Raw genomic sequence first — 27,357 nt, forward strand, 5'->3', positions numbered from 1 at the left:
TGACTACAAATGGTTTTGATTTCTTCATTGGTAAACTGCCTGTTCATATCTTTTGATCATTTATCAATTGGGGAATGACTTGTATTCTTATAATTTAACAAAGTTCTTTAAATATTTGAGATATGAGACCTTTACCTGAGAAACAATCTATATAATTTTCCTCCAGTTTTCTGCTTTCCTTCTAATCTTTGCTACATTGGTTTTATTTGGACAAACCTTTTCGATTTAATGTAATCAAAATCATCATTTCACATCTCACAATGCTATCTCTTATTTATTCATAAATTGTTCACCCCTTAAGTCTGATAGGTAATGTGTTCCATATTTTAGTTTTTATATGTTTTCTCCCTTTATATCTAGGTCATGCATTCATTTTGACCTTGTCTTGGTAAATGGTGTAAGATATTGATCTATACCCAACTTCTGCCAGACTTCTTTCAAGTTCTCCCAAAAATTTTTACCAAATAGTGTATTCTCATCCTAAAAGGTTACTATAGTCATTTGCTGCTATAAATGTATGTCTACTCTGTTCCACTGATCTACCTTTCCATTTCTTAGCCAATACCAGATAGTTTTGATATCTACTGCCTTATAATATAAGATCTGGTATTGCTAAGCCTCCTTCCTTTATATTTTTTTAAAATTAATTCCTTTGACATTCTTGACTTTTTGTTCTTACAAATGAATTTTTTTTTTCTAGCTCAATAAAATAATTTTTGAAAGTTTAATTGGGATAGCATTGAATAAGTACATTAGGTAGAATTGTCATTTTTATTAGATTGGCTCTGCCCACCCATGAACAATTAATATTTCTCCAATTATTTAAATCTGACTTTATTTGTATAAAAAGTTTTATAATTATGTTCATGTAGTTCCTAGGTATGTCTTGGTAGGTATACTCCTAGGTATTTTATACAATCTACAGTTATTTCAAATGGGGTATCTCTTACTATCTCTTCTTGCTGGGTTGTGTTTTGGGGGATTTTTTGCAACATATAGAAGTGGTGATTTATGTGAGTTTATTTTATATCCTGCTACTTTGTTCAAATCATTGTTCAACTAACTTTTTAATTAATTTATTTTTCATTTTCAACATTCACTTCCACAAGATTTTGAGCTCCAAATTTTCTCCCCATCTTGTCCCTCCCCCCACCCCAAGATGGCATGTATTTTGAATATTCTTTCTCCTAATCTGCCCTCCTTCTAGCTCTCCCCTCCTTCTCTTATCTCCTTCCCCTTCAATCTTCCTGTAGGGCAGAATAGCTTTCTATACCCCATTTCCTATATATTTTATTTCCCAGTTGCATGTGAAAACAATTTGTTTTTTTAACATTTGTTTTTAAAACTTTGGGTTCCAAATTTTCTCCCTTCCTCCCTCCCCACTCACCCTCATTGAGAAGGCAAGCAACTCAATTCAGGTTATACATGTGTAGTCAGGCAAAACACTTCCATGGTAGTCATTCAACTAACTTTTTAATTGAATCTTTAAGATTTTCCAAGTATACCATCATATTGTCTACAAAAAGAGAGCGTTTTATAACCTCATTGACCATTCTGATTCCTTCAATTTCTTTTTCTTCTTTTATTGCTATGGATAACATTTCTAGTACAATATTGAATAATATTAGTGATAACGGGCATCCTTGTTTCACTCTTGATCTTATTGGGAAGGCCTCTTTCTTATCCCCATTACAAATAATACTTGCTGATGGTTTTATGTAGATGCTTCTTATCATTTTAAAGAAAAATCCATTTATAACTTTGCTTTTGATTGTTTTTAATGGGAATGTGTGTTGTATTTCGTCAAAAGCTTTTCTGAATCTACTGATATAATCATATGATTTTTCATACTTTTGCTATTGATATAATCAATTATGTTAATAGTTTTCCTTATATGTTAAACCGTCTCTGCATTCCTGTTATAAATCCCACTTGGTCACTACGCAAATTCTTCATGATATGTGTAATCTATTTTCAAATAATCTTCCTCTCTCTAAATTCCCTCCAACATGGTGCTTTGTCTTCAGCCAGGATACAAGATACCAGAAACCTAGACTGTCAGATACTTTAGGGAAGGGAAAGGAAATGAAATAAGCATTTATATGGCCCCTACTAAATGTGAGGCACTTTACAAATATCTCATTTGATCCTCACAACAGTTGTACAAGGTAGGTGTTGCTATTATCCCCATTTTACAGTTGAGGAAATTGAGGCAATTGAGTTTAGTGTCTTGCCGAGAGTCACACAGCTAGTTAGTGTCTGAAGCAGGATTTGAACCCAAGCTATATCCCCTGCAGCATCTAGCTGCCTATAAATACTGTAGATATACTACCACATCATGATTTTTTTACAGCACTGGAAATTCAATAAGTACATGTCTTTACAGAATTAAGTCCCCCTCCCCCATACAATTAAACCAGTTAAGGCTGATCTTTCCAATCTCTTGCTGTAACAAAGACTTCCATCTCTCCCATCCCATATTCATCACTAATTTCCCCCTCCTTTCTTCTCACCTACCTGCATACACACGTTTTCAGTCCAATGATACTGTGGCTAGTTTTGGAATGACAATAAATCAAATTCCCAACCATATTTTCTGCATGTAGGTCAACAGGAGAGGAGAGTCCGTGTATCTTCATAACCGAGCCAACTGGGTGACTGTAGGCATCTGTGCTTCCAGACCCAATCTCAATTTTCCCAACGTGATGTTGCTAGCACATCTGGTATCTAACTCCAAGAAAGACAATAAGCCAACATCTGATGATTTCTTGAGCCCCACCTCTGAAGTTCAACTGGTGCTCAGCAGGTAAGTTGCAAAGGGCAAAAAAATTAAAACATCTTTTCTACATGGAATTAGAAAGATCATATAGCTTGTTTCAGGTTTAACATATTGCATATATTATCCTCGGCATGATGAAATAAAAAAGGGTTAACATGCCTAAAATTAATATTCTTAAGATATTGTTAAAGCCAACTATCTATCAGTAATTCTCATGGGAAATCAAAAGACCATAAAAACACTTCAGCAAAGTAAAGTAGTGATTTTTCATTAATTTATTTTACAAATGAGTGAAAATAATTTTCTGATCCTTTTACATAAATGCTTTTTCCCTCAAAGTAATTTCTGGCCCTCTGAGAGGCTACCACACATCTCTCCGCCCCTCCCACACACTCACTTTACTTGCTAAGGCTGGATACTCCCTTTTACTTTTATCCAGGTAAGCTAAAGGATCCTTCTTCCAGAAAAACCCCCTTTGCTCATGGTTGTAAATATAATTTTACTACTGTCCCCTCCCCTGGAATCTTTGAAAAGCAAAGTCTCTCCTAATAATGCCACCCTTTGATGTCCCAAATACTTTAAAATTTTATTTATTTTTTATTTTTAACATTCACTTCCATAAGACTTTGAGTTTTAACTTTTCTCCCCCTCCCTTCCTTCCCACATCCCCAAGACAGCATGCAATTTGATATAGGCTCTACATACACATTCATATTAAACATGTTTTCACATTAGCCATGTTGTAAAGAAGAATTAGAACCAATAGGAGGAACCACGAGAAAGATGAAACAAAACAAAACAAAACAACAAAAAAAGAGAGCAAATAATCTGCTTTGATCTGCATTCAGATTTAGATGTGGACAGTATTTTCCATCACAAATCTTTTGGAGCTGTCTTAGATCCTTGCATTCCTAAGAAGTTTTGATGATTGCTGCTTTATAATACAATTTAAGATCTGGTACAGCTAGGCCACCTTCCTTTGCATTTCTTTTCATTAATTCCCTTGATATTTTGGACCTTTTGTTCTTCTAGATGAATTCTGTTATTATTTTTTCTAGCTCTATAAAATAATTTTTGGTAGTTTGATTGGTATGGCACTGAATAAGTAAATTAATTTAGGTAGAATTGTCATTTTTATTATATTAGCTCAGCCTACTCTTATTTAGATCTGACTTTATTTGTGTGAAAAGTGATTTGTAATTGTGTTCATATAGTTCCCAGGTGTGTTTTTACAGGCAGACTCCCACATCTTTTATCATGTCTACAGTAACTTTAAATAGAATTTCTCTTTCTATCTCTTGCTGTTGGGCTTTGTTAGTTATATATAGAAATGCCAAGGATTTATGTGGGTTTATTTTACATCCTGCAAATTGCTAAATTTGTTTATTATTTCAAGTAGTTTTTTACTTGATTCTTTAGGATTCTCTAAGTATGTCATCATATCATCTGCAAAGAGTGATAGCTTTGTTTCTTCTTTGCCTATTCTAATTCCTTCAATTTCTTTTTCTTCTCTTATTGCTAAAGCAAACATTTCTAGTACATTATTGAATACCAGTGGTGATAATGGACACCCTTGTTTTATCCCCACTCTTATTAGAAATGTTTCTAGCTTATCTCCATTACATATAATGCTTGCTGATGGTTTTAGATAGATGCTACTTAGCATTTTAAGGAAGACTCCATTTATTCCTATGCTATCTAGTGTTTTTAATAGGAATGGGTGTTGTATTTTGTCAAAAAGCTTTTTCTGTCTCTATTGAGATAATCATATGATTTCTGTTAGTTTTGTTATTGATATGGTCAATTATGCTGATACCTTTCCTAATATTGAACCAGCTCTGCATTCCTGGTATAAATCCTACCTGGTCATAGTGTATTATCCTCGAAACAAGTTGATGTAATCTCTTTGCTAATATTTTATCTAAAATTTTCGTATCTATATTCATTAGGAAAATTGGTCTATAATTTTCTTTCTCTGTTTTGACTCTTCCCAGTTTAGGTATCAGCACCATAACTGTATCATAAAAAGAATTTGGTAGGACTCCTTCTTCACCTGTTTTCCCAAATAGTTTACATAGTATTAGAACTAATTCTTCTTTAAATGTTTGATAGAATTTACATATAAATCCATCTGGCCCTGGAGATTATTTCTTAGGGAGTTCATTGGTGGCTTGGTCAATTTCTTTTTCTGAAATGGGGTTAAGTTTTTTATTTCCTCTTCTGTTAATCTGGGTAATTTATATTTTTGTAAATATTCATCCATTTCACTAAGATTCTCAAATTTATTGGCATATAATTGGGCAAACAGCTCCTAATTATTGTTTTAATTTCTTCTTCATTGGTGGTGAATTCACCCTTTTCATTTTTGATACTGGTAACTTGGTCTTTTTTAAAATTAAATTAATCAAAGGGTTATCTATTTTATTGTTTTTTCATAAAACCAGCTCTTAGTTTTATTACTTCAATAGTTTTTTTTTATTTCAATTTGGTTAATCTCTCCTTTGTTTTTCAGAATTTCTAATTTGGTATTTAACTAGGGATTTTTAATTCCTTCTTTTTCTTCTTCTAGCTTTTTTAGTTGCATGCCCAATTCATTGATCTCCTCTTTATGTTATTCATGTAAGCATTTAGAGATATAAAACTTCCCCAAAGAACCACTTTGGTTGCATCCCATAAGTTTTAGTATGTTGCCTCATTATTGTCATTCTCTTAGATGAAGTTATTGACTGTTTCTCTATGATCTGCTGTTTGACCCATTCATTTTTTAGGATTAGATTAGTTTCCAATTAATTTTTAATCTATCTTTTCATGGCCCTTAATTACATGTAATTTTTATTGCATGATCTGAAAAGGATGCATTTAATATTTCTGCCTTTCTGCATTGGATTGTGAGATTTTTATGCCCTAATACACGCTCATTTTTTGTGTAGGTGCCATGTACTGCTGAGAAAAAGATATATTCTTTTCTATCCCCATTCAGTTTTCTCCAGAGGTCTACTATATCTAACTTTTCTAAAATTCTATTCATCTTCTTAACTTCTTTCTTGTTTATTTTGTGGTTAGATTTATCTAGTTCTGAGAAGGGGAGGTTGAGATCCTCCAACAGTATAGTTTTGCTGTCTAGTTCTTCCTGTAACTCCCTGAACTTCCCCTCTAAGAATCTGGATGCTATACCACTTGGTGCATATATGTTGAGTAATGATAATACTTCACTATCTATGGTATTTTTTAGCAGGATGTAGTTTCCTACCTTATCTCTTTTAATTAAATCTATTTTTACCTTTGCTTTGTCTGAGATCAGGATTGCTACCCTCTGCTTTTTTTCTTTCTTTTTTTTTTGTCACTTCAGCTAAAGCATAATATATTCTAACTCCAGCCTTTTACCTTTACTCTGTGGGTATCCCTCTGCTTCAAATGTGTTTCTTCTAAACAACATATTGTAGGATTATATTTTTTAATCCACTCTGCTATCCACTTCTGTTTTATGGGAGAGTTCATCCCATTCACATTTACAGTTATAATTACTGTCTGTGTCTTTCTCTCCATCCTATTCCCCCCTCCCCATTTATGCTTTTCTCTCTCCTTTCTCCCTTTCCCTCCTCACTAGAGTTTTGCTTTTGACCACCACCTCCCTCAATGTGTCCTCCCTTCTATCAGCCCCCTCCCTTTTCTTCCCCTTTTCCCTTACTACTTCTTCCCTCCCTTCTGTCCACTCCCTCCCTTTTCTTTCCCCTTTCTCTTCCTACTTCCTACAGGGGAAGTTAGATTTCTATACCCTCTTTGAGCCAAATCTGATGAGAGTTAGGTTCAAACAATGCTCATCTTCCTCCCTTCTTCCCCTCTATTATAATAGGCCTTTATACCTCTTCATGTGATATAATTTACCCTTTTCTGCCTCCTCCTTTCCTCTTCTCTCAGTACAATCCTTTTTCACCACTTAATTAGATTTTTTATCATCACATCAAAGTCAACTTATACCTCTGTCTATGTATACCCCTTCTAAATGTCATAATAAAGATACAGTTCTCAAGAGTTACAAGTATCATCTTCCCTTGTAGGGATATAAACAATTTGTCTTTACTAAATAATATGTTGGGTTTTTTTCTTTCCTGATTACCTTTTTATGCCCTCTCTTGGGTCTTGTATTTGAAGATCAAATTTTCTATTGAGCTTTGGTCTTTTCATCAGGAAGATTTGGAAGTCCCCTATTTTGTTCAAAATCCATCTCCTCCCCTGAAAGATTATGCTCAGTTTCACTAGGTAGTTGATCCTTGGTTGTAAACCAAGCTCCTTTGCCTTATAGAATATCATATTCCAAGCCTTCCAATCTCCCAAATATTTTATGGGAAAGATCTGTATGAATCATCTCATATGAAATGATGCCTACCAATTGTGGAAGAGGACCTAAACCATTTCTTTAAGTTGCACAAAACTCTCTGATGGGGCAGAAACCTCAGGGCCCAGGGGACTCTGCACAGAAGATGGAGGAAGAAAGGGCCAAGGATGGTCAAGCTGGTACTATATCTCTTGAAAGCTGGACCTAAGAAACAGCTGGAAAGAAAGGTCCCAGTCTTTTCTTGGGATAGCACTGATTTATCAGAAACATGGCTTCTGGGATAAGAGGGACAATGATGATAATGATGGTAATGGTGATGATGATGATGTTGCTTTAAAAGTTCCAGCATCTGTGTGATACCAGATGTCTGGGGATGGTATAGAAGATGGAAAACCCAGCATATGTGATGGCAATGGGTCCAATTCAGGCCCTTCTTCCAAATAAAATGGGCTCCTCAGAAAAGAGCCAATGGTTTAATAACAAAGAAAGATGTGTTTTGTCTAGACTTTGACATTGGCTGCCAAAGTAGCAGACTTGTAATCCTAAACTTGAATAGCTATTCACTGCAGTGAGGACAAACTTCTTGCTCTGCTATGGAGAAAGATAGAAAATATAATCATGCCAAACAGAAGCAGGTCAAAAACCACATAGGATCAAACCATGTTTCAAAGGCAGATGTTCTGATTTTCATGAAAAGCATTATCAGGCAAAGTAGCTGAATCACTCTTGCCTAAGGAAATTATATGGCACCACATATACCGCAACATAACAGCTGCCCCGTCTTATATCCTGACTAATGATGGACCCAATCTCTATTGTTCTTGTGAGAGCATCACCTGGTTATTCATTGAATAGAGGGTATATGATGCTTCCAATGTGCACTGGCATGCCCCACAAACAACCTTTAATTGTGCAGTTTTATTCTGCGTAGGTCCTAGACTTAGCCAAACCCATTACCACCATCCAAGAATTAGTATGAATAAAGATGTTGTCACCTCCATCCCTAAAAGCCCCTTCACAGACCAGTCACACAGCTCATAGCTCAGCCTGTTGGCAGTTCTTGCTAAGACCTTTATCTATAGGGCATTCTTCATTACTGGTTAATAGCTGCTAAAGGCCCATATGCAAACCTCTCTCATAACATGCAGAAATAGTACAAGCAACACAAGAGCTAAGTCCTCACAGGGTCCACTACACTAGAGACAAGACAAAGCACTGGGCCTGGGACGGAAGCCTGAGATTCTAACAATGTCACAACTTGGTCACGAAGAGCACTAACACACAAGGGACATGGGCTAGCAAGATTTTACATGTACCATTTTCATTTTACAATAAAAGTTTCCTGTGCCCTACATAACTTGTTAGAGGATCCATGTTGTATCTTTGAAGCAAGTGATCATTCCGGACAAAGAGCAATCCTGGATATGAACCCGTATCATACATCCAGTAGCAACCCAGGTCCAATGACATGAGAGTATTGGTTTCCCAAATGTGGTATATTAAGTGGCCTCTTCAAATAACCTATAGTTCAAGAAGTCCAACATGACAAACATTTGAGCTAGCCAAGTTGTTACTGTTGAGGCGTTCAGTCACATCCAACTCTGTGACCCCACAGATCACAGCACACTAGTGCTGTCCCTGGAGTTTTCTTGGTAAAGATTCTGGAATGGTTTGCCATTTCCTTTTCCAGTGAATTAAGGACAAAAAAAAGGTTAAGTGACTTGGCCAGGGTCACACAGCTAGTAAATATCTGAGGCCAAATTTGAACTCAGATCTTCCTGACTCCAGGTCCTATGCTCTATTTACTGAATCACCTAGCTGCCCTAGACAACTCTTATTCCCTGCCAAAGGCTCTATTCAGTCTGTTCTTTAAGAAAAGAAAACCTCTAAGAAGATAGGCCAACAACAGGATCACAAAGGCCTGAAGAAAGAGACTGCTGGACAGTCTGCTTTAGATCTTCCCAGCTTATGGTCTGTTCCAGGCCCCATTCAAAAGTGGTAAACTTGAGAGTAACTTGAAACTTGACTGAATGGGCTGGATCCTAAATTTTCTTCTGAGTTCATTTCCAAACCTTTGTTTTTCACACTGAGACACCATAATATCAAAGACCTCTGCCACTGTGACCTCTCATCCAGCCCAATCAACATTGCATTATCAATATGAGAGTGGACATTAATGTCCTCAGGAAGTGGAGCCTCTTTCATGTCTATGCCCATTCAACCATGGCAATATGAAGGAGAGTTCAAATAATCTTGAGGAAGAATGGTGAGAAGTAAACTGAATTGCTTACAAAGTAAAAGCAAATTTCTCTTGGTTAGTCTCAGCCACAGGGATGAAAAAGAAAGTATGGGTCAGATTAGTAACCACTCAGCTGAGGACTGGTCTATCTGGTCCACTATGCTCATAAGATCAGAAATGGCCATAGCAAGTAGCATAATGACCTTATTCAGTTCCTTATAATCTATTGCTAATCCCCGTGTACTATCTATCTTGACTGGACACATGGTCATTATAAGGGAAGTTTGTGAAATTTAAGTACTCCAGCATTTCCATTACCAAGGAGAAAATATCTTTCGCTCCCCTTGGTACCCAACAGTATTTAATATCACCTATGGAGAATAGTTCAAGCAACTCTACAGGCTTTTATTTAGCCCTATACACAAAAATCAGCACAGACACTGCTCACTCCCAAGAACTCATAACCTCCACGATCTCATTACTTCCCTCTGGTTAACCACTACAACTGAGAGCTACCTCCATCTGAAAGAGGTTACATCTTCCCTCAGGAGTTTGTGTCCCCAAATTCCCAAAAGAAATTGGCGGTACCCTTATGAAATCATTGAGGGTACCCTGATATAATAGTAACCTGACTGCCAGAATCTAACAGCACCTTATATGGTTGATAGAATCCCCTTTCCAGGGGGCAGTAACTTTGGTATATGTCCTCCAGTCCCCTGTAATCCCACAGTGAAAACATCCTGAGACTTGAGGAATCCTCCATTCTTAATGCAGGGAGATTTAATCCAACAGCTTCTCAAATCTGGGTAAATACTTGGGTGGCTGAACAACTAGGTGGGATGGAAGAGTGACCATATACAGTAAAAGATGTTTTGGGGATATTCTAAGTTTTGGTGGGGCACAGGGACACTTTATTATACTGGTCCCAGATATCTCAACAGAATTATACTAACACACTACATACTGACCCATCAATTATCTAGTTTTCCACCCCATGTGGTCTTTACTATACAGCAGAGAATATTATTACTCTATGTCCAACTAACTTGGCCTCTTCCTATCATTCCCCATGGATAGCCCTCTTTGTGTGAGCAGCTGCTAGGGCTGCCCCAATCTTCCACTCAAATTTTAATGACTGATCTGTACAAGCAACGAAGTTTTACAGCTAAGGCCCAATGCCGTTTAGGGTGGGGTATCACACCAAAGATAGGATCTAGCTATATCTGAAACAGGCTGGTCATAAGATGTTCGTGGGAAAGGGACATAAATCCAATTCTTTTAAACATTTTACTCCCTCTTTTGCTGGAATTTTCATGAAGCTAAGTATACAGAATTTGTCATTTTATCTACCTGAAAAGAAAAAGGGGAGAAATCCCACTTGGGGCCTCCAACTGATTCAACTGATTTAGCCAGAACAAATCATGTGTAAATTCTCGCCGGTGAGGGAATCCTGCAAAAGGCACACTCTAAATAGCTCCCATCAGACCACATCCACAGTAACAATTGTTCTAAAGGTTCATTGGCTCGTTGTTTACATTTCTCTCCATACCACCCAAGCCACCAAATGTTAAAAACTCAACCACCCTCTGGCTCACCCTTACTGGAAGTCATTCTTCCAATGAAGTATGCATGTAACACCTGCTCTAATTCCCACTCAAGATTACTCCCTTTTCTAAGGGACTCAAGGTATGCAAAAGAGAAACCTCAGTCAGAGAATAAGCTTTTCACCACTGACTCCATTAACACTGACTTCCTTACCTAGGTAATCAACATATGTATTAAATGGTCCCCAGACTTCAAAGCACAGTTCTTAAAAATCAAGAGCTCATTAACTTCTAATATGCAAAGATAACTATCCTTACTCTCTCAGTGCCATCAATACAACTTCCATAGAGCTAGATCATATTTGCATATTCCCCATACATATACATTGTCTAACCCCTCACGATCAGGAAACTCCTCTTTCCCAAAAGCTTCCCCATTTATTTTTAAATAAGGTCTTTTGCCTCTGGGGGGAAAAAATCTGTTGCTAGCCATTCCATCATCCAGGGCTCCTTTTCTTCTCTTTGCCCATTTAAAAAATGAATTTAACCATGAGGCCCAATGGGGGGAAAAAAGTAAACTATATCTCAAGAAAATTCAAAGTTTAAAATGCACTAAGTACTAGTAAAAATACTCAACAATTAAATAAACTTAAGTAAGCAATAATTAAAATATCAATTAAAAGAATACCAGGTACTTAGCTTCTACAAAGCAAGTAACCAGGAAAACATTTCCCTAGCAAAGTGAAGCTTCTGACTTCCATACCTCCTAGGGCAAACCTTTCATACATGGTGAATTGGGGGGGGGGGGCAAGGAAGTAAAATGGCTTTCCTGCTGCCTTAAAGGACCGACAGCCCATCCTACATAAAGCACAATACTGACCATAATCAGGAAAGGCTACCAATAGAAGGCAGTGCTTGAGCTGAGATTTGAAAGAAACTAGTAATTCTAAGAGGTAGAGGCGAAAAGAGATTTCATTCCAGGTATAGAAGTTAGCCTATGCAAAAGTATAGAGATGAGGGATAAAGTGTTTTGTGGAAGAAACAGCAAGAAAATCAGTTTGATTCAATCAGTCAGTCTTAAATAAGCACTTGGAAATGCAAACCCAGACAAAAGATAGCTCCTACAAAGTTCACAATCTAAGACAGCATGCAAAACAATCCATATACATGATAAATAAGAAATAATCAACATAGGGAAGGTACTAGAATTAAAGGGACAGGGAAAAGCTTCCAGTAGAAGGTAGGATTTTTTCTTGGAACGTAAAGGAAGGAGAAAGAAATGAGAAAGGGAAGCATCCCAAGCATGGGGGGATATATTGCCAATCAAAATGCCCCAGAGCTGAGGATGAAGTCTTCTGTCCAAGAAACAGCAAAGAGGCCAGTGTTACTGAATCTAAGAGTAAGTGGAGAGTTTAAGATGTTAGAAGACCAGAAAGATGGGGAATTAAGATTATAAATGGCTTTAAATGCCAAGCAGAGGATTTTATGTTTGATCCTAAAGATGACAGGGAGCCACTGGAATTTCTTAAGCTGGGGATGACATGGTTGAACCTACACTTTAGGAAAATCACTTGTTGGCTGAATGGAAGATGTGCTGGAATGGAGAGATTTTTGGCAGGCAGACCAACCAGGAGGCTATTGCAATAATTCAGACATGAGGAAATGAGGGCCTGAACCAGAACTGTAGCATTATCAGAGGGAAGTATTAAAAAGATGTTACAAAGGTAAAATTAACAAGACTTGGCAACAGATTGGATTAGGGGGTAGGGAAGATGAGAGATAGTGGGAGCTGAAGATAACATCTAAGTTGCAAGCCTCAATGACTGGGAGGATGGTGGTACCTTCTACAGTAATAGGAAAGTTTGGAAGCGGGGAGGGTTTGGGAGGGAGGAAGATCATGACTTCAGTTTTGCACATGTTTGTTGAGTTTAAGATGTCTACTGGACATCCAATCTGAGATGTTTAATATAAGCAGTTGTACATACAAGAGTGAAGGTCAGCAGAGAAGTAAGGACTGGAAAAGTAGATCTGAGAATCATTAGCATAGGGTTGATCACTGAATTCATAGGAACTGTTGAAATTGCCAAGTGAAATAGTATAAAGGAAGAGGAGGACAAAGCCCCGCGGGATATGACCTGGGCATGATGGATCATGATGGAATGAGGATCCAGCAAAGAAGACTGAGAAAAAATGGTCAGACACTTAGGAGAAGGACTAGAGAGAACGGTGTCCTGAAAACCTAGAGAGAAGAGAGTATTAAGGAGAAGCTTTTGGCACTGTGACAGTATCAAAGGCTTGCAGAAAGGTCAAGAAGGATGAGAATTGAGAAAAAGCCATTGGATTTGGCAACTGACAGATCATTATTAACTTTGGAGAGGGTAGTTTCAGTTGAATGATTGGAGAGAGTTAAGAGAGTGAAAGGAGATGAAGTGGAGGCACCTACCATGGACATTCTTCTCAAGTTTAGGCACAAAAGGCAGAAGACATATGAGATGACAGTGAGGTAGAAAGATTAAGTGAGCTTTTTGAAAATGGGAGAAAAATGGGCATGTTTGTAAGCAGTAGGGAAATAGCCAGTGAACAAGGAGAGGTAGAAGATAAGTGAGAGTGGAGATGACAGAAGTAGTAACTTGCTGGAGAAACATAATGGAATGAGATCACCTGTGAAGGTGGAGGGATTGGCTTTGCAAGAAGGGCCATCTCTTTGTGTTGGCTGGTTGTTGTCCTTTGTTCTCAAAGAGAACCAAAATGAAGACAGGAGTGAAAGAAGGGATAGAGACAGAAGGATCTGAGTGATATGCGAGACAGAGAGAAGACTGAGCTCTCAGTAAATGACCTCAATTTTTTCAGGAAATATGATCAGGTTCTAAGAGGTATGGAAAAGTTTAGAAGGGCCACTGTGGTAAGTAGTGGGATTGTGAATTAATGAGGGAGGTGTAAGAGAATTATCTAGACAGGGGTCGGAAACCTGTGGCCTCCAGGCCACGTTTGGCCCTCTAGGTCCTCAAGTGAGGCCCTCTGACTTAATCCAAACTTCACTGAAGTCAAAGCGCCACACTTGAGGACCTAGAGGGCTACTTGTGGCCTCAAGGCTGCAGGTTCCCCACTCCTGTGAGCAGTGAGGACCCAGTTGAAGTTATATAACATAAATCTGTAATGGACCCAGTCAGCATGTTCTCATGGTTTTCTATGATTTCATTTGGCAATGCATTAGTAGGAGGGAAGGCAATAGATTGTAGGAGTGATTCAAGACTTAGGCTTGGCAAGGCCTCAAGAGAAAAAGACAATGTAGAGTTGAACTGATTCACCAAGGGATCAAGATGAGGAAGAGTGTGGGTAGTGCAAGGGTGATGGCCTGAGAGAGAACTGAAGCTTTCAAGGCTGGAAGTCACAGTGTGGACAAAGCAGAGGGAAAAGGAGAAAGCCAACCCATTGGGATAAGATAATGGAATTTCAGAGTTCTTTAACATGAATGACAGTGCATTTGTGGGTGATGGCAGTTTCAAAGGTATCTTTGTGTGTGACTCAGATAGGATAGAGGAGTAGGTCACAGGAAATGAGTAGGTTGTAGAACTGGAAGATTAGGGTATTTGAGGGAAGCATAAAGGCAAGGCATTGGAGAAGAGAGAAAAGTTGAGAGTCAGGTACTGAATTCATTAAAGAAGGAAGGGATGTGTACTGGAGATCTGTAGATGTGCATTGTATGGACCTCAGAGTAGACATTACAGAGTAATGATGGTAGGGGGAGAACCTGGAAGTGGTGATGGGGAGCAAGGAGTATTCCAATTCCCTCACTTTCACCAGTGAATCAAGGGGAATGAGTGAAAGTACAGCCAGTGCTGGAAAGGGTGGACAGGAAGGCTGTGTCACTAGGAGGGAGCTAGTGCTCAGTTACAGCCAGAAAATAGAAGTAGAAAAGGAAAAGATTTAGGAGGAAGGCAAGTTTGCTGCCTATGGAACAGGTATTTTCACAGGGCACAGTGAAAGGGATAGGCAACATTTGGTTGAAATTTTGGAGTGGAAGAATTGAGGGGGATGGGAATAAGAAATTTGATAGTCAGGGTTGGGGAATGGGGTTTAATTGATGATCTACTGGGGTTCAGAATCACTGGAATGTGGAAGGTATGATCAAGGTGGAAGTTTATAAATCGTTACGTGAAAAATTTAAATTTTCAAAGCCAATAGTTTTGTAACAGAAGCATGGACTTATTTCAGAGTCTTGGGCAAATCAGGTGAGGGAGCAAGAACTTGGAGAAGAAGAAGTGGTGATACTCTCCTTCTTCAAAGCAGGAGAGCAGGCTGGAAACATGACATGGCAACCTCTCTTCACATCTCAGCAACAGGAGACCCGTAAGATGGAATGGTGTTTTCTCCTCTTCCCACAGAAGGCTAAAGCTCAGGCAGGCTATGTGCAGAGTATGAAAGTAAAAGACCCACCTCTCCACTTCACAATCCCACAAAAACCTGGAAATCAGGCAGGAGACTCGTGCAGCATAAGGGAAAGCCCTCTTTCACTTCTTTATACTCCACTCCTACTGGAGGCTGGAGGTCAGACAGGAGACATGTGCTGCAAGACAGAAGAGACAGAAGGCAACTCCCTTCTCCTTTTCCCTCCTTGAGGCTGGAGATCAGCTGCTCCCTGTTTCTCATCTTCCCTCAGAAGGATGGATATCAGGTAGGAGAAGTGCAGCAAATGGAAGGCATGCCTCAAGATGGAAGGCTCCCCCACCTCTCCCCTTCACACTTCTACCAGGTGCTGGAGATCAGGCAGGAGAGAGGCTCACCAAAATGGAAGGCTCATGGCAAGCACAGAGTACATTAGGGGGGTGGGTAATGTATAATAAAGCTAGGTAGGTTAGAGCCAAGAGCCAAGTGAAGGGGCTTTGAAATATCATAAAGGAGTGTTATCATTGATCCTAGAAGTAGGTAGCCACTGGAATTTATTGAGCAGAGGAGTGACATAAAAAATCACTTTGGCAGTTCCATGAAGAAGGATTCAAGAGGACAGTAGAAGACCAACTAGGAGACTACAGCAATAGTCTAAGGTATGAGGCAAAAAAGGATTATGATGATGACCCTAAGTGGAGAGAAGGGAACCCAATGTAAAAGATGTGGAAGGAGACCTGGCAAGACCTGGAGATTCATTTCCTCTGTGGAGTGCTGAAGATGCCACAAAGTTGTGAAACTGTCTTTTCCCTTTCCCAGTTTACTTTCAGATCTCTTCATTTCTCCCCGCAAATCTGTCAGGAGGAGTTGGGGTGGGGAGATAAGGCAGGATATGTAGAGCAAAAGAGCATGCCTTCAGAGAGCCACCTACATGAGTCATTTGACCCATCTAACAATGTAAGTTTGCAATAGGTGTTTCTCTCTCTGTCTCCCTCTGGTCTCCACCTTTGTGTCTGACCAGTTGAGTACTCTATTGCACAAGTCCAACCTCTGCCGTTTTCTCAACAGTAAGGTACCCCAAGAGATGGGAAGTTGAGTCCTTTAACATCAGTTCATTTCTTCTTGACTTGTATCATCTCTCCAAGTCCCTCATTAGTCATCAGATACCTGAGTCATCTAAGGCAAATGAAGCAAAGAAGGTTGGCTCAATAAAACAATGTTTATGTTTATACTGCTGTAATGTTATTTGGGGGAAGTGTCAAACTCTTAGCTGTACTGGCATTTACTTGTGACTCAGACCCCTAGTTTGTGACAGTGTTAAATATAATTTCCACTCCTTCTGATGGAACTTCCCTAGTTCAGGCTCATATCACTTCTCATCTGTACTATTTCAATAGCCTATAACTAGTCTTCCTACAGGAAGCAGCTAGGTGGCTCAATGAATAGAGTGCCAGGCCTGGAACCAGGAAGACCCGAGTTCAAGTTGAGCCTCAAACACTTACTAGCTGTGTGACCCTGGACAAGTCACTTAACATCTGTTTGCCTCAGTTTCCTCATCTATAAAATGAGCTGGAAAAGGAAACGGCAAACCACTCCAGTATCTGCCAAGAAAACCCCATGGAGCATGGGGTCACAAAGAGTCTGACATGACTGAACAACAAGAAGCATCCCTACATCAAGTCTCTCTAAAGTCTGGTCCATTAGCTACTCAGCTGTCAAAGTGATTTTTCTAAAGTGTAGGTCTGCCCATGTCACCCTTGCTGCCTCCTCAATGAGCTCTCTATGACCTTCAGGAGCAAATATAAAGCCTGTTAGGAATTAAAAGTTCTTCATACCTTTGCAATCTCCTTGTATTTACTACCCTCTATACACTCTCCCTTCCAGCTATGCTGGCCTACCTGCAATTCATTAAACTAGACACATCATCTCCCCTCTTCACACCTTTGCACAGGCTATTCCCCACTGCCTGGAATGTACCACCCCGTGACCTCCACCTCTTAGTTTCTGTCTTTTTTCAACACTCAGCCCAAAGCCTGTTTTCTTCAGGAGATCTTTCTTGGTCATTCACCCTCGGATGGCTTTCCCTTTCAGATGATTCATTTCCTCTTTACATAGCTTGTACATACTTAATTATTTCCATGCTGTCTCCCCAATCAGAATGTATACTCCCTGAAGGTAAGGACTGTTTTTGCCTTTCTTTATATTCTTAATGCTTAGCCTGGTACATACTATGCATTTAGGAAATGTTGCTGACTTAACTATTTTCATAGCTTTGGTGCCACATGGACTTTGGGACAGGGCATCTGCATCCATATTAGTGCTCCCTGGCTGATAATATAAGGTAGTCATAGTGAGCTGGTACTGCTACCCATCTCTTTCAAGCAGCATCCAATTAAGCAGTGGTCAGAAAGCTGGTGAACTGTTATCAATCCACATTTGTAACTTTGTACATAATACATACTATGCAATGCATAATAGGGATTCACACATAAAACATAATAGGAATTTGAAAACTGACTAGCATGCTGGGATTTGTAGTTCAGAGAAACTTTCAGTCCTCAGAACCATTTGGGACTATCCCAATCTTGGAAGCAGAAGGTGGACTTGAGTCATGCCTGAGAGTTCTTAAAGGGACACATACAATCTGCAAGACCTTAGACTAAGAGAAAGGAAGGATTTCAAGAGCAGGGGAGAGAGCATCCCTTAATGATCTCAGCCAGAATTTGTGACAAAAGGACAACAGACAAACAGAAAAAAAACAAAGGGAGAAGGTGAAAGGAGTCTCCAACTATGGTTGAGAAGGGAGAGATTAAGGAGAGCTTTCAAGTCCAAAAAGGCATCTCATCAAAAGACAGGGGCTGAAACTATTGCTTGTATTCACCTCTTCAAAGACTGAGGAAAGGTCTGCTTTTTCTCCAAGTGTCTGTGCAGTTAACAGATGCTGTAATATACTGCAATATGCTTTGATATATTCTGCTCACTTCTTTTTACCTAAACATTTCTTGTATTATCCTGATTTTTGCCTCAAACATAAGAGGCCTGCAGTTAGCTAGAGATGAACATAAATTTAAATTAGGGCAGATTGCCAAATTTCTGTATGAATGTTAGGAATTTTCTTATCTGGGGAGCAGGATTCTTGTGATTGTTTTCTTGTGTAGTTTTTCATCTGATATAAACTACATATAACAGCAGAGAAGGGGATTACATGGATCTAAATGCCATCATTTTGCCTCTAAGGTATAAAAAAAGTTGAACTAATTGTTGTAAGAGGGTGCGGTTGAATAAATCTCCAGAGAAAAATGGGGTGAGGAGAGGGTGATAACTGAAAACACTGATAATAACAAATAATTGATAACATCCTAAAACACCTTAAACTCAATCTGTCTAAAACAGAATTCGTTATCTTTTCCCCTAAACCCTTACTGTAGAGGGCAACACCATCCTCCAGTTTCTCAGGCTTGCAACCTAGGAGTTATGCTGAACTCCTCACCATCTCTCCCTCCTGCCTTTCCACTACCTTATTCAAGCTGTTGCCAAAACCTGTTAATTTCACCCCCCCAACATCTCTTAAATATGCCCCCCTTCTCTCCTTTGATACCGCCACCATTCTAGGTGCAGACTCTCATTACCTCATGCCTGGACTATTGTAATATCCCATTGATAGGTTTGCCTGCTTGAGCCTCTCCCTATTCCAATCCATCCTCCATTCAAAATGACATTCCTAAAGTACATGTCAGATCATATTACTCAAGAAAATATTAAGGAAAACTGCCCAGACATCATAGAACCAGAGGGCAAAGTAGAAATGGAAAGAATCCACTGATCACATCCTGAAAGAGCTCCCAAAATGAAAACTCCTAGTAATATTATAGCCAAATTCCAGAGCTCCCAGGTCAAGGAAAAAATACTGAAAGCAGTCAGAAAGAAATAGTTTAAATACTGTAGAGCCACAGTCAGGATTACGTAAGATTTGGCAGCTACCAATTTAAAGAAATGGAGAGCTTGGAATGTGTTATTCCAGAGAGCAAAGGATCTAGGTTTACAACTAAAAATAACCTACCCAACAAAACTGTATATAATCTTTGAGGGGGAAAAGTAGACCTTCAAAGAAATAGAGGACTTTCAAGCATTTGAGATGAAAAGACCAGAGCTGAGTAGAAAAGTCAACAATCAAACCATAGGAGTCAAGAGAAACATAAAAGTATATACATGAGAAAAATCATAAGAGACTAAACAAGGTTAAATTATATATGTATATATATATATATATATACATTATATATAATATATATATAATATATATTATATATTTTTATATATGTAATATATAATATATATTATATATTTTATGTATGTAACATATATAATATATATTTTATATATATATATATATTTTTTTTGGTGAAGCAATCAGGGTTAAGTGACTTGCCCAGGGTCACACAGCTAGGAATTGCCAAGTGTCTGAGGCTGCATTTGAACTCAGGTCCTCCTGACTCCAGGTCCAGTGCTCTATCCACTACGCCACCTAGCTGCCCCCAAATTATTTATATTCTTAAATGAGGTGATACATATAACTCCTCAGGACTTTCTCACTAGGGATCTTAGAGGAAGTCTAATTAGACAGAGGGCCTGGGTCATATTCTGTTGTGTTTATATGATCTCAAAGAAGAATGGAATGGGTGGGGAAGATGAATGCACTAAGAGAGATGGGGAAATAAGAGGAACAATGCGGAAAATTATCTCACATAAATGAGGTGCACAAGGAGTAGTTTTTACAGCAGAGGAGACAATGAGAAAGGAGTGGATGACATTTGAACATCACTGATCTGAACTGGTTAAAGGAGGGGAAAATATGCATACACACAGTTGGCTGCAGAAATATATCTTCCCCAGCAGGAAAATAGGGAGGAAAGGCATTAAGGTAAAAGTCAGGAAGAAGAAGGAGAATAAATTAAGGGAGGCATTAGTCAGAAGTATATCAGACTCTAAAGGAGGAAGGTGCAGGAGAGAAAAAGAGAAAAATAAATATAAGAAAATGGGATGGAGGAAAATACACAGAAATCATAACTCTGAATGTGAATGGGATGAACTCATCCATAAAACAAAAAAAGAATGCAGAATGGATAAGAAACCAGAATCCAACAATATGTTGTTTATAAGAAACATAATGCAATCAGAAAGATACTGTAACAGAATTTATTACAGCTGAATTAAAAAAGGCAGGGGTAGCAATCATGTCCTCAGAAAAAGAAAAAGCAAAACCAGATCAATTAATTAAAAGAAATTAAAAAAAAAAGGAAACTACAGTATGCTTAAAAGTTACCATAAATGCGGGGCAGCTATGGTGCAGTGGAGAGAGCATTGGCCTTGAAGTCAAGAGCACCTGAGTTCAAATCCAGCCTCAGACACTTGACGCTTACTAGCTGTGTGACCTTGGGAAAGTCACTTAACCCCAACTGCCTCACCAAAAAAAGAAAAAAAGTTACCATGATGAATTAAGAGCAATACCAAATATATGCATTAAATGACATAGTATCTACATTCTTACAGGAAAAGTTAAATTAATTATAAGAGGAAAGAGTATAACTATAATACTGGGGGGATGGGCCTCAATTTACCCTCTCAAATACAGAGAAATAGAACCATAAAATGTGAAGAAAGAAAATGAATAGAATTTTAGAAAAGATAGATATGATAGACCTCTAGAGAATACTGAATGGGAATAGAAATGTATATACTTATTTCTAAGCTGTGCATGGAAAATGGATCATGCATTAGGGCATAAAAACCTTACAAAGAATGCAGAAAAGTGGAAACATTAAATATATCTTTTACTGACCATGATGCAAACAACAACAACAACAACAACAACAACAACAACAACAAAAACACAACTGCATACAATAAAGGGCCTTTAAAGCAAAGATTAAAAATTAAATAGAAACTGAATAACTTAATCTTAAAGAATGGATGGGGTCAAAGAATAAATCGTAAAACAATCAATAATTTCATTAAAAATAATTACAACAATGAAACAACATATCAAAATTTGTGGGATATAGCCAAAGCAGTACCTAAAGAGAAATTTCTATCTCTAAACACATTAATGAAGGAGAAAAAGAATAAGTAGATCAACAAATAGGACACGCAACTAAAAAAATTAGAAAATCAACAAATTAGGAATCTCCAATTAAACACTAAAATAGAAATTCTAGAAATCAAAGCACATGAGATATTGACAAAATTGAAAGTAAAAAAAATTGAACTAATGAATAAAGTTAGGAGATTATTTGGGAAAAAATAAAATAGTTCAGTTAGTAGCTAATTTAATTTAGAAAAAGAAGAAAACCAAATTACCAGTATCAAAAATGAACAAAAAATGAAAATTTATAACCAAGAAAGAATAAAAGCAATTATTAGTGATTACTTTACCCAACATATATTAGAATAAAACTGACAAACTAAATGAAATGGATGAATATTTGCAAAAATATAAACTGAACAATCCATAAATAAACCTTCCAAAGGAAAAAAATCTCAGCACCAGATGGTTTTACAAGAGAATTATACCAAACATTTAAAGAACAATTAATTCTAATACTATATAAATGGTTGGAAGAAAAAAAGTAAAGAAAACCTCCTACTAAATTTATGTTATAAGATAAATATATACCTAATACCTGATACCTAAAACTAGTTAAAATAGAGGAATAAACTACAGACCAATTTCCCTAATGAGTACTGATGCAAAATTTTTAAATACAAAACTAATAAAGAGATCATAGCAATATATCACAAAGATCATACATGACCAGGCTGGATTTATTTCAGGAATGCAGGTCTTATTCAATATTAGGAAAACTATAAACATAATTAAACATATTAGTAGCAAAAACAACCAAAATTATTATTTCAATAGATGCAGAAAAAGCTTTTTGACAAAATACAATACAAAATACAAAATGGTTCTATTTAAAAAAAAAAGCTCCAGAAAGCATAGGAATAAATGGAACTTTCCTTAAAATAGGTAGCATCACACTAAAACCAAGCCAGTATCATCTATAATGAGAAGTTTTTCCACTAAGATCAGAAGTAAAATAAGAATGTCCATTATCACATTATAATCCAATATTGTACTGGAAATGCTAGCTATAGCAATAAAACAAGAAAAAGAAATTAAAAGAATAAGCACAAAGAGGAAACAAAATTATCTTTTTTTTTGCATATAATATGATCGTTTACATAGAAAATCCTAGAACTTCAACTAAAAAACTAATTGAAATAATTAGCAACTTCAGCAAAGTTGCAGGATATAAAACAAACCCTCATAAATCATCTGCATTTCTGTATAACACTAACAAAACACAGTGGGAAGAAACAAAAAGAGAAATTCCATTTCAAATAACTTACAGGCAGTATAAAATACTTGGGGGTCTACCTGCCAAGACATATAAAGGAACTATATGAATACAATTACAAAACACCCTTCACACAAATAAAGGCAGGTCTAAATAACTGGAAAAATATTAATTGCTCATGATTAAGCCAAGCCAATATAATAAAAATGTAATACTATCTAAATTAATTTATTTCATCAGTGTTACACAAATCAAACTACCAAACAATATTTTACAGAAATAGAGGAAAAAATAAAATTCACCTACAGGAACAAAAAGTCAAGAATATCAAGGGAATAAACGAAAAAGAAAAAAAAACCCAAACAAACAGAAAGAGGCCTTTGAAGTACCATATCTCAAATATACTACAAAGCTGTAATCACCAAAACAATTTGGTACTGGATAAGAAATACAGTGGTTGATCAATGGAACAGATTAGATATGCAATAATACAGAAGCAAATGGGACACAATGACTTAATGTTTGATAAATCCAAAGATCTAAACTACTGGGGCAAGAACACACTACCTGACAAAAACTGCTGGGAAAACTGGAAAAGTAGTCTGGCAGAAATTATGTACAGATTGACATCTCATACCATCTCTGCCAAGATAAGCTCAAAATGTGGACATGATTAAGACATAACAAATGACATAAGAAAATTAATGGAATGTAGAAGAAATTACCTATCAAATCTATGGATACAACTGGAGTTGATAACCAAACAGGAGATAGAGAAAGTGATGAGAAGTAAAATGTACAATTTTGATTACAAAAAATAAAAAGGTTTTGCACAAACAAAACCAAGGTAGCTAAAATTAGAAGAGAAGCAGGAAATTGGGGGAAAATCTTTGCAGCAAGTTTCTCTGATAAAGATCTCATTTCTAACATGCACAGGGAAATAAGTCAAATTTGTATGACTATGAGTCATTCCCTAAATTGATAAATGTTTAAAGGATTTGAATATGTAGCTTTCAGAGAAAGAAATCCAAGCTATGAAATAACATGAAAAAATGATCTAAATCACTAACGATTAGAGAAATGTGAATTAAAACAACTCTGAGGTACCACCATACACACATTAGATTGGCTAAGTTGACAAATAAGGAAAATGACAAATGCTGTGAGAAAACAGGTACTTTAATGAACTGTTAGTAGAGTTCTGAATTGGTCCAACCATTTTGGAAAGCAATTTGGAACTATGCCCAAAAAACTATTAAACTATGCATACCCTTTGACCCAGTAATACCACTACTATGTCTATTCCCCAAAGAGGTCAAAGAAAGAGGAAAAGGAGGACCCATATGTATAGCAGCTCTTTTTGTGGTGGCAAAGGATTAGAAACTGAAAAGATATGCCTATCAATGGGGGAATGGATGGACAAGTCATCCTACATGAAGAAGTTATGGTATGTGATGGAATACTATTGGCCTGTAAGAAACGAAGAAGGGGATAGTTTTAGAAAAGTGTGGGTAGACTTGTATGAATTGATGTAAAGTGAAATGACCAGAACCAGAAGAATCATTTATACAACAGCAACAACATAGTGAAGACAATCAATTGTGAAAGATTTAGGAATTCTGATCAACCACAATGACCAACACAATTCCAAAAAGATAACATGATGAAACACATTATCTACCTTCAGACAGAGAAATCTTTTCCATATATATATATATATATTTTTTTTTTTTTTTGGTGGCGGGGAGAGAACGTAGCTAATGTGGAAATTTATTTTGCCTGACTATACATATACTTGTAATGGACTTTTTTTCTTTTTGTTTCCCATGAATTGGAGAAGGGGGTAGGGAGAGGGGAAAATGTGAAACCTAAAACTGAATTTTTAAAAAATTAGAAAAATTGTTCACATCTGTCCATCCATTAGTCTCTAGAGGACTCTGTGGATTTTGAAATTACTTTGCCTTTTTTGCCCTTCTGCTTCAGAGTCTCTTTAATCTTAATATGCACAAGTGAAGTCACTCAATAGTTTAGCAATAGTAGCAAAAATAATTCAATTGCAATAGGAGTGTTTCTAACTTTTTTGAGTATTTTTTAATTAAACAATTTATTTACAGTTTTCAGTTTTCAACATTCACTTCCATAAGATTTTGAGTTTCAAATTCTTCTTCCCCTACCTCACCTCCCCCCTCCCTATGATGGTGTGCAATCTGATATAGGCTCTACTTCTACATTCATATTGAGCATATTTTCACAGAACCAATGGGAGGAACCACAAGAAAGAAGAATCAAAACCAAACAACAAAAGAAAAAGAGAGTAAATCTGCATTCAGATTCCATAATTCTTTCTCTGGATGTGGATAGCTTTTTCCATCATGAGTCTTTTGGAGTTGTCTTAGCTCCCTGCATTGCTGAGAAGAGCCCAGTCTATCAAAGTCAGACATTGCATAGTGTGGCTGTTACTGTGTACAACGTTCTCCTGGTTCTGCTCACTTCATTCAGCATCAGTTCATATAAGTCTTTCCAGGTTTTTCTGAAGTCTGCCTACTCATAATTTCTTATTACACAATAGTATTCCATTACATTTATATACTACAGCTTGTTCAGCCATTCCCCAATTGATTGGCATCCCCTCAATTTCCAATTCTTGGCCACTACAAAAAGAGCTGCTATAAATATTTTTGTACATGTGGGTCCTTTTCCCATTTTTATGATCTCTTTGAGATACAGACCTAGAAATGGTATTATTGGGTCAAAGGGTATGCAGTTTTATAACCCTTTGGGCACAGTTCCAAATTGTTCTCCAGAATGGCTGGATCAGTTCACAACTTCACCAATAATGCATTAGTATTCTGAGTGAGTGTTTGTACGTTATCAAGATACGACCCACATACTTGATAGAGGCTCTACAAAACTGGCATTTGTCAATGGAAAGCTTTAGATCATTTTTTTTCTGGTTGATTCAACACTTTCTTCAGTCCTTTCTTATGTCCTTCATTGGTCTTCCCAAAAACAGTGATTTACTCTTTAAGCACGTTTACTCTTTAAGCAAAAAAACAAAAACGAAAACAAAAAACTAACCAGCTCCATAAGACACAAAGTTACTTCGAAGCTCATCTTCTCCTCTGGTTTTCTTTCTCAAAACAGAGGTGGCAGCAAAGAACGGGTATAGTGGTATGGTAGATAGTTGCCACCTATTTTTTCATCAGTCTTTAGAAATAGCAGGTGCCTCCACGATGCCTTAGGCCATTCACTCAAACTGGTAAAATCCAGGTAAGCAGACAAAAGCATCTTCTCCTTGTCTTCCTCATTATTGGAATCTGACTGTATCCACTGTATAACACTTAGGCCTGTTGGCTGCTTAACTTTATTCCAGAAAATATTGAAATCCAGGTATGGTACACTGGTCCACTTTGTTTTTTTTTTTCATTCAAAGTCTGGTAGTCTACATACATAGATACATTCTTCTTCAGCACTGCTGCTGCAGGTGATGCATACAGGCTGCTAGACTCTGTGATTTTTTCTGAGATGTGCTATCGCAGATAAAACATTTCCTAATTATTTTGACCCTGCTCTAATATTTGTCTCCCAAAGTTTGCGAATTTGGTTGGCATTATGTTCATATATACTTGTGTAATTGTAGTAGCACTGTCACTACCCTCACAATATAACACGGTATACCGTGTGGCTGAGGTGTGGTCTTTTTACATGGATCCCAACAATGTCAACCCTCTATCTCATGGACATGTGGACACCTACTCTCTCTTTTGCTAGGTTGGTTCATTCACTCCAACTTGCTTTCACTTTGGTAGGTCTAGGTAAAAATAGATCATTGCTACATGGTTACATTCAAATTCTCTTGGTGTCTTGGGATAACTCTATTGAGTTTATTCACTCCTCCTACTCACCAATCTAGCTCTTAAGCATCCACCAATACATTTGTATTTACATATCCAGTCACTTATAATTATAATACAGTTTTTGCTCTTAAAATAGCCATTTATTTAGGAATAAGGGCAAGAAAAAAAACACCCACTGCAGATGCTTTTATATTAAAGCAGCTGCAAGCATAAAAATACATTATAATCTATATATAAACTTTGGCTGTGCTCTCCCAAATGCATTCAGTATCTTTGGGGAGAGTGGGCCCACACAGCAACCTGGCAGGGAAGCACACAAGGGAGGAAAATCCACGTGCTTAGAGAAACACAACTTAGCACTGAAGGCCTTGATGTAATTGATATATTGAGGAACACATGTGCTAGATGAAACTATTTCTCTGCTTACTGCTTGTCTTTGGTCCTTACTACTCTTCAGCTGAACAATTCCTTGTCTATATTCAAAGTTAACGTTTGCAGGCTCTTCCAATTTACAATCCTCTTAAAAGGCTATTAAAAAATGTTTCCTCTTAATGTGAATCACAGAGACCTTCAAGTCAGAAAACTGCAAAGCTCATTAGAATGTCTCTCTCCTGGGTTTAAAGGTCAGCCTAGGCTGTTATCTAGATTTCTCTAATCAAAACACAGCTCACAGCAACATAATTCATGCTTACTCTTTAAGACAAAAACAAAAACAAAACCCTAACTAGTTCTCTAGGATACAAAGTAGCTGCAACCTTGTCTTCTTTTCTCGTTTTCCTTCTCAAACCAGCAGTGGCAACAGAGAGCAGTAGGCTCTTATTAAAAGCTTCATTTCTCTTCAACTCTAGATGGTTGCCA

The 27,357-nt window shown here is 37.4% G+C and overlaps 1 protein-coding gene across 2 annotated transcripts in view; it reads left to right on the top strand.

Annotated features, from left to right (window-relative positions):
* GARIN2 (golgi associated RAB2 interactor family member 2) overlaps nucleotides 1–27,357 on the top strand; it is a 59,705-nt gene that overhangs the window by 11,355 nt on the left and 20,993 nt on the right. For both annotated transcript variants that reach the window (XM_021004840.2, XM_021004838.2), the window contains exon 3: nucleotides 2,607–2,806. In XM_021004840.2, coding sequence (XP_020860499.1) covers nucleotides 2,607–2,806 — 200 coding nt within the window. The remainder of the gene's footprint in view (nucleotides 1–2,606; nucleotides 2,807–27,357) is intronic.

This window comes from Phascolarctos cinereus, unplaced genomic scaffold (assembly GCF_003287225.1).
Source record: "Phascolarctos cinereus isolate Bilbo 61053 unplaced genomic scaffold, phaCin_HiC Scaffold_3;HRSCAF=262, whole genome shotgun sequence".
Lineage (NCBI taxonomy): Eukaryota > Metazoa > Chordata > Mammalia > Diprotodontia > Phascolarctidae > Phascolarctos > Phascolarctos cinereus.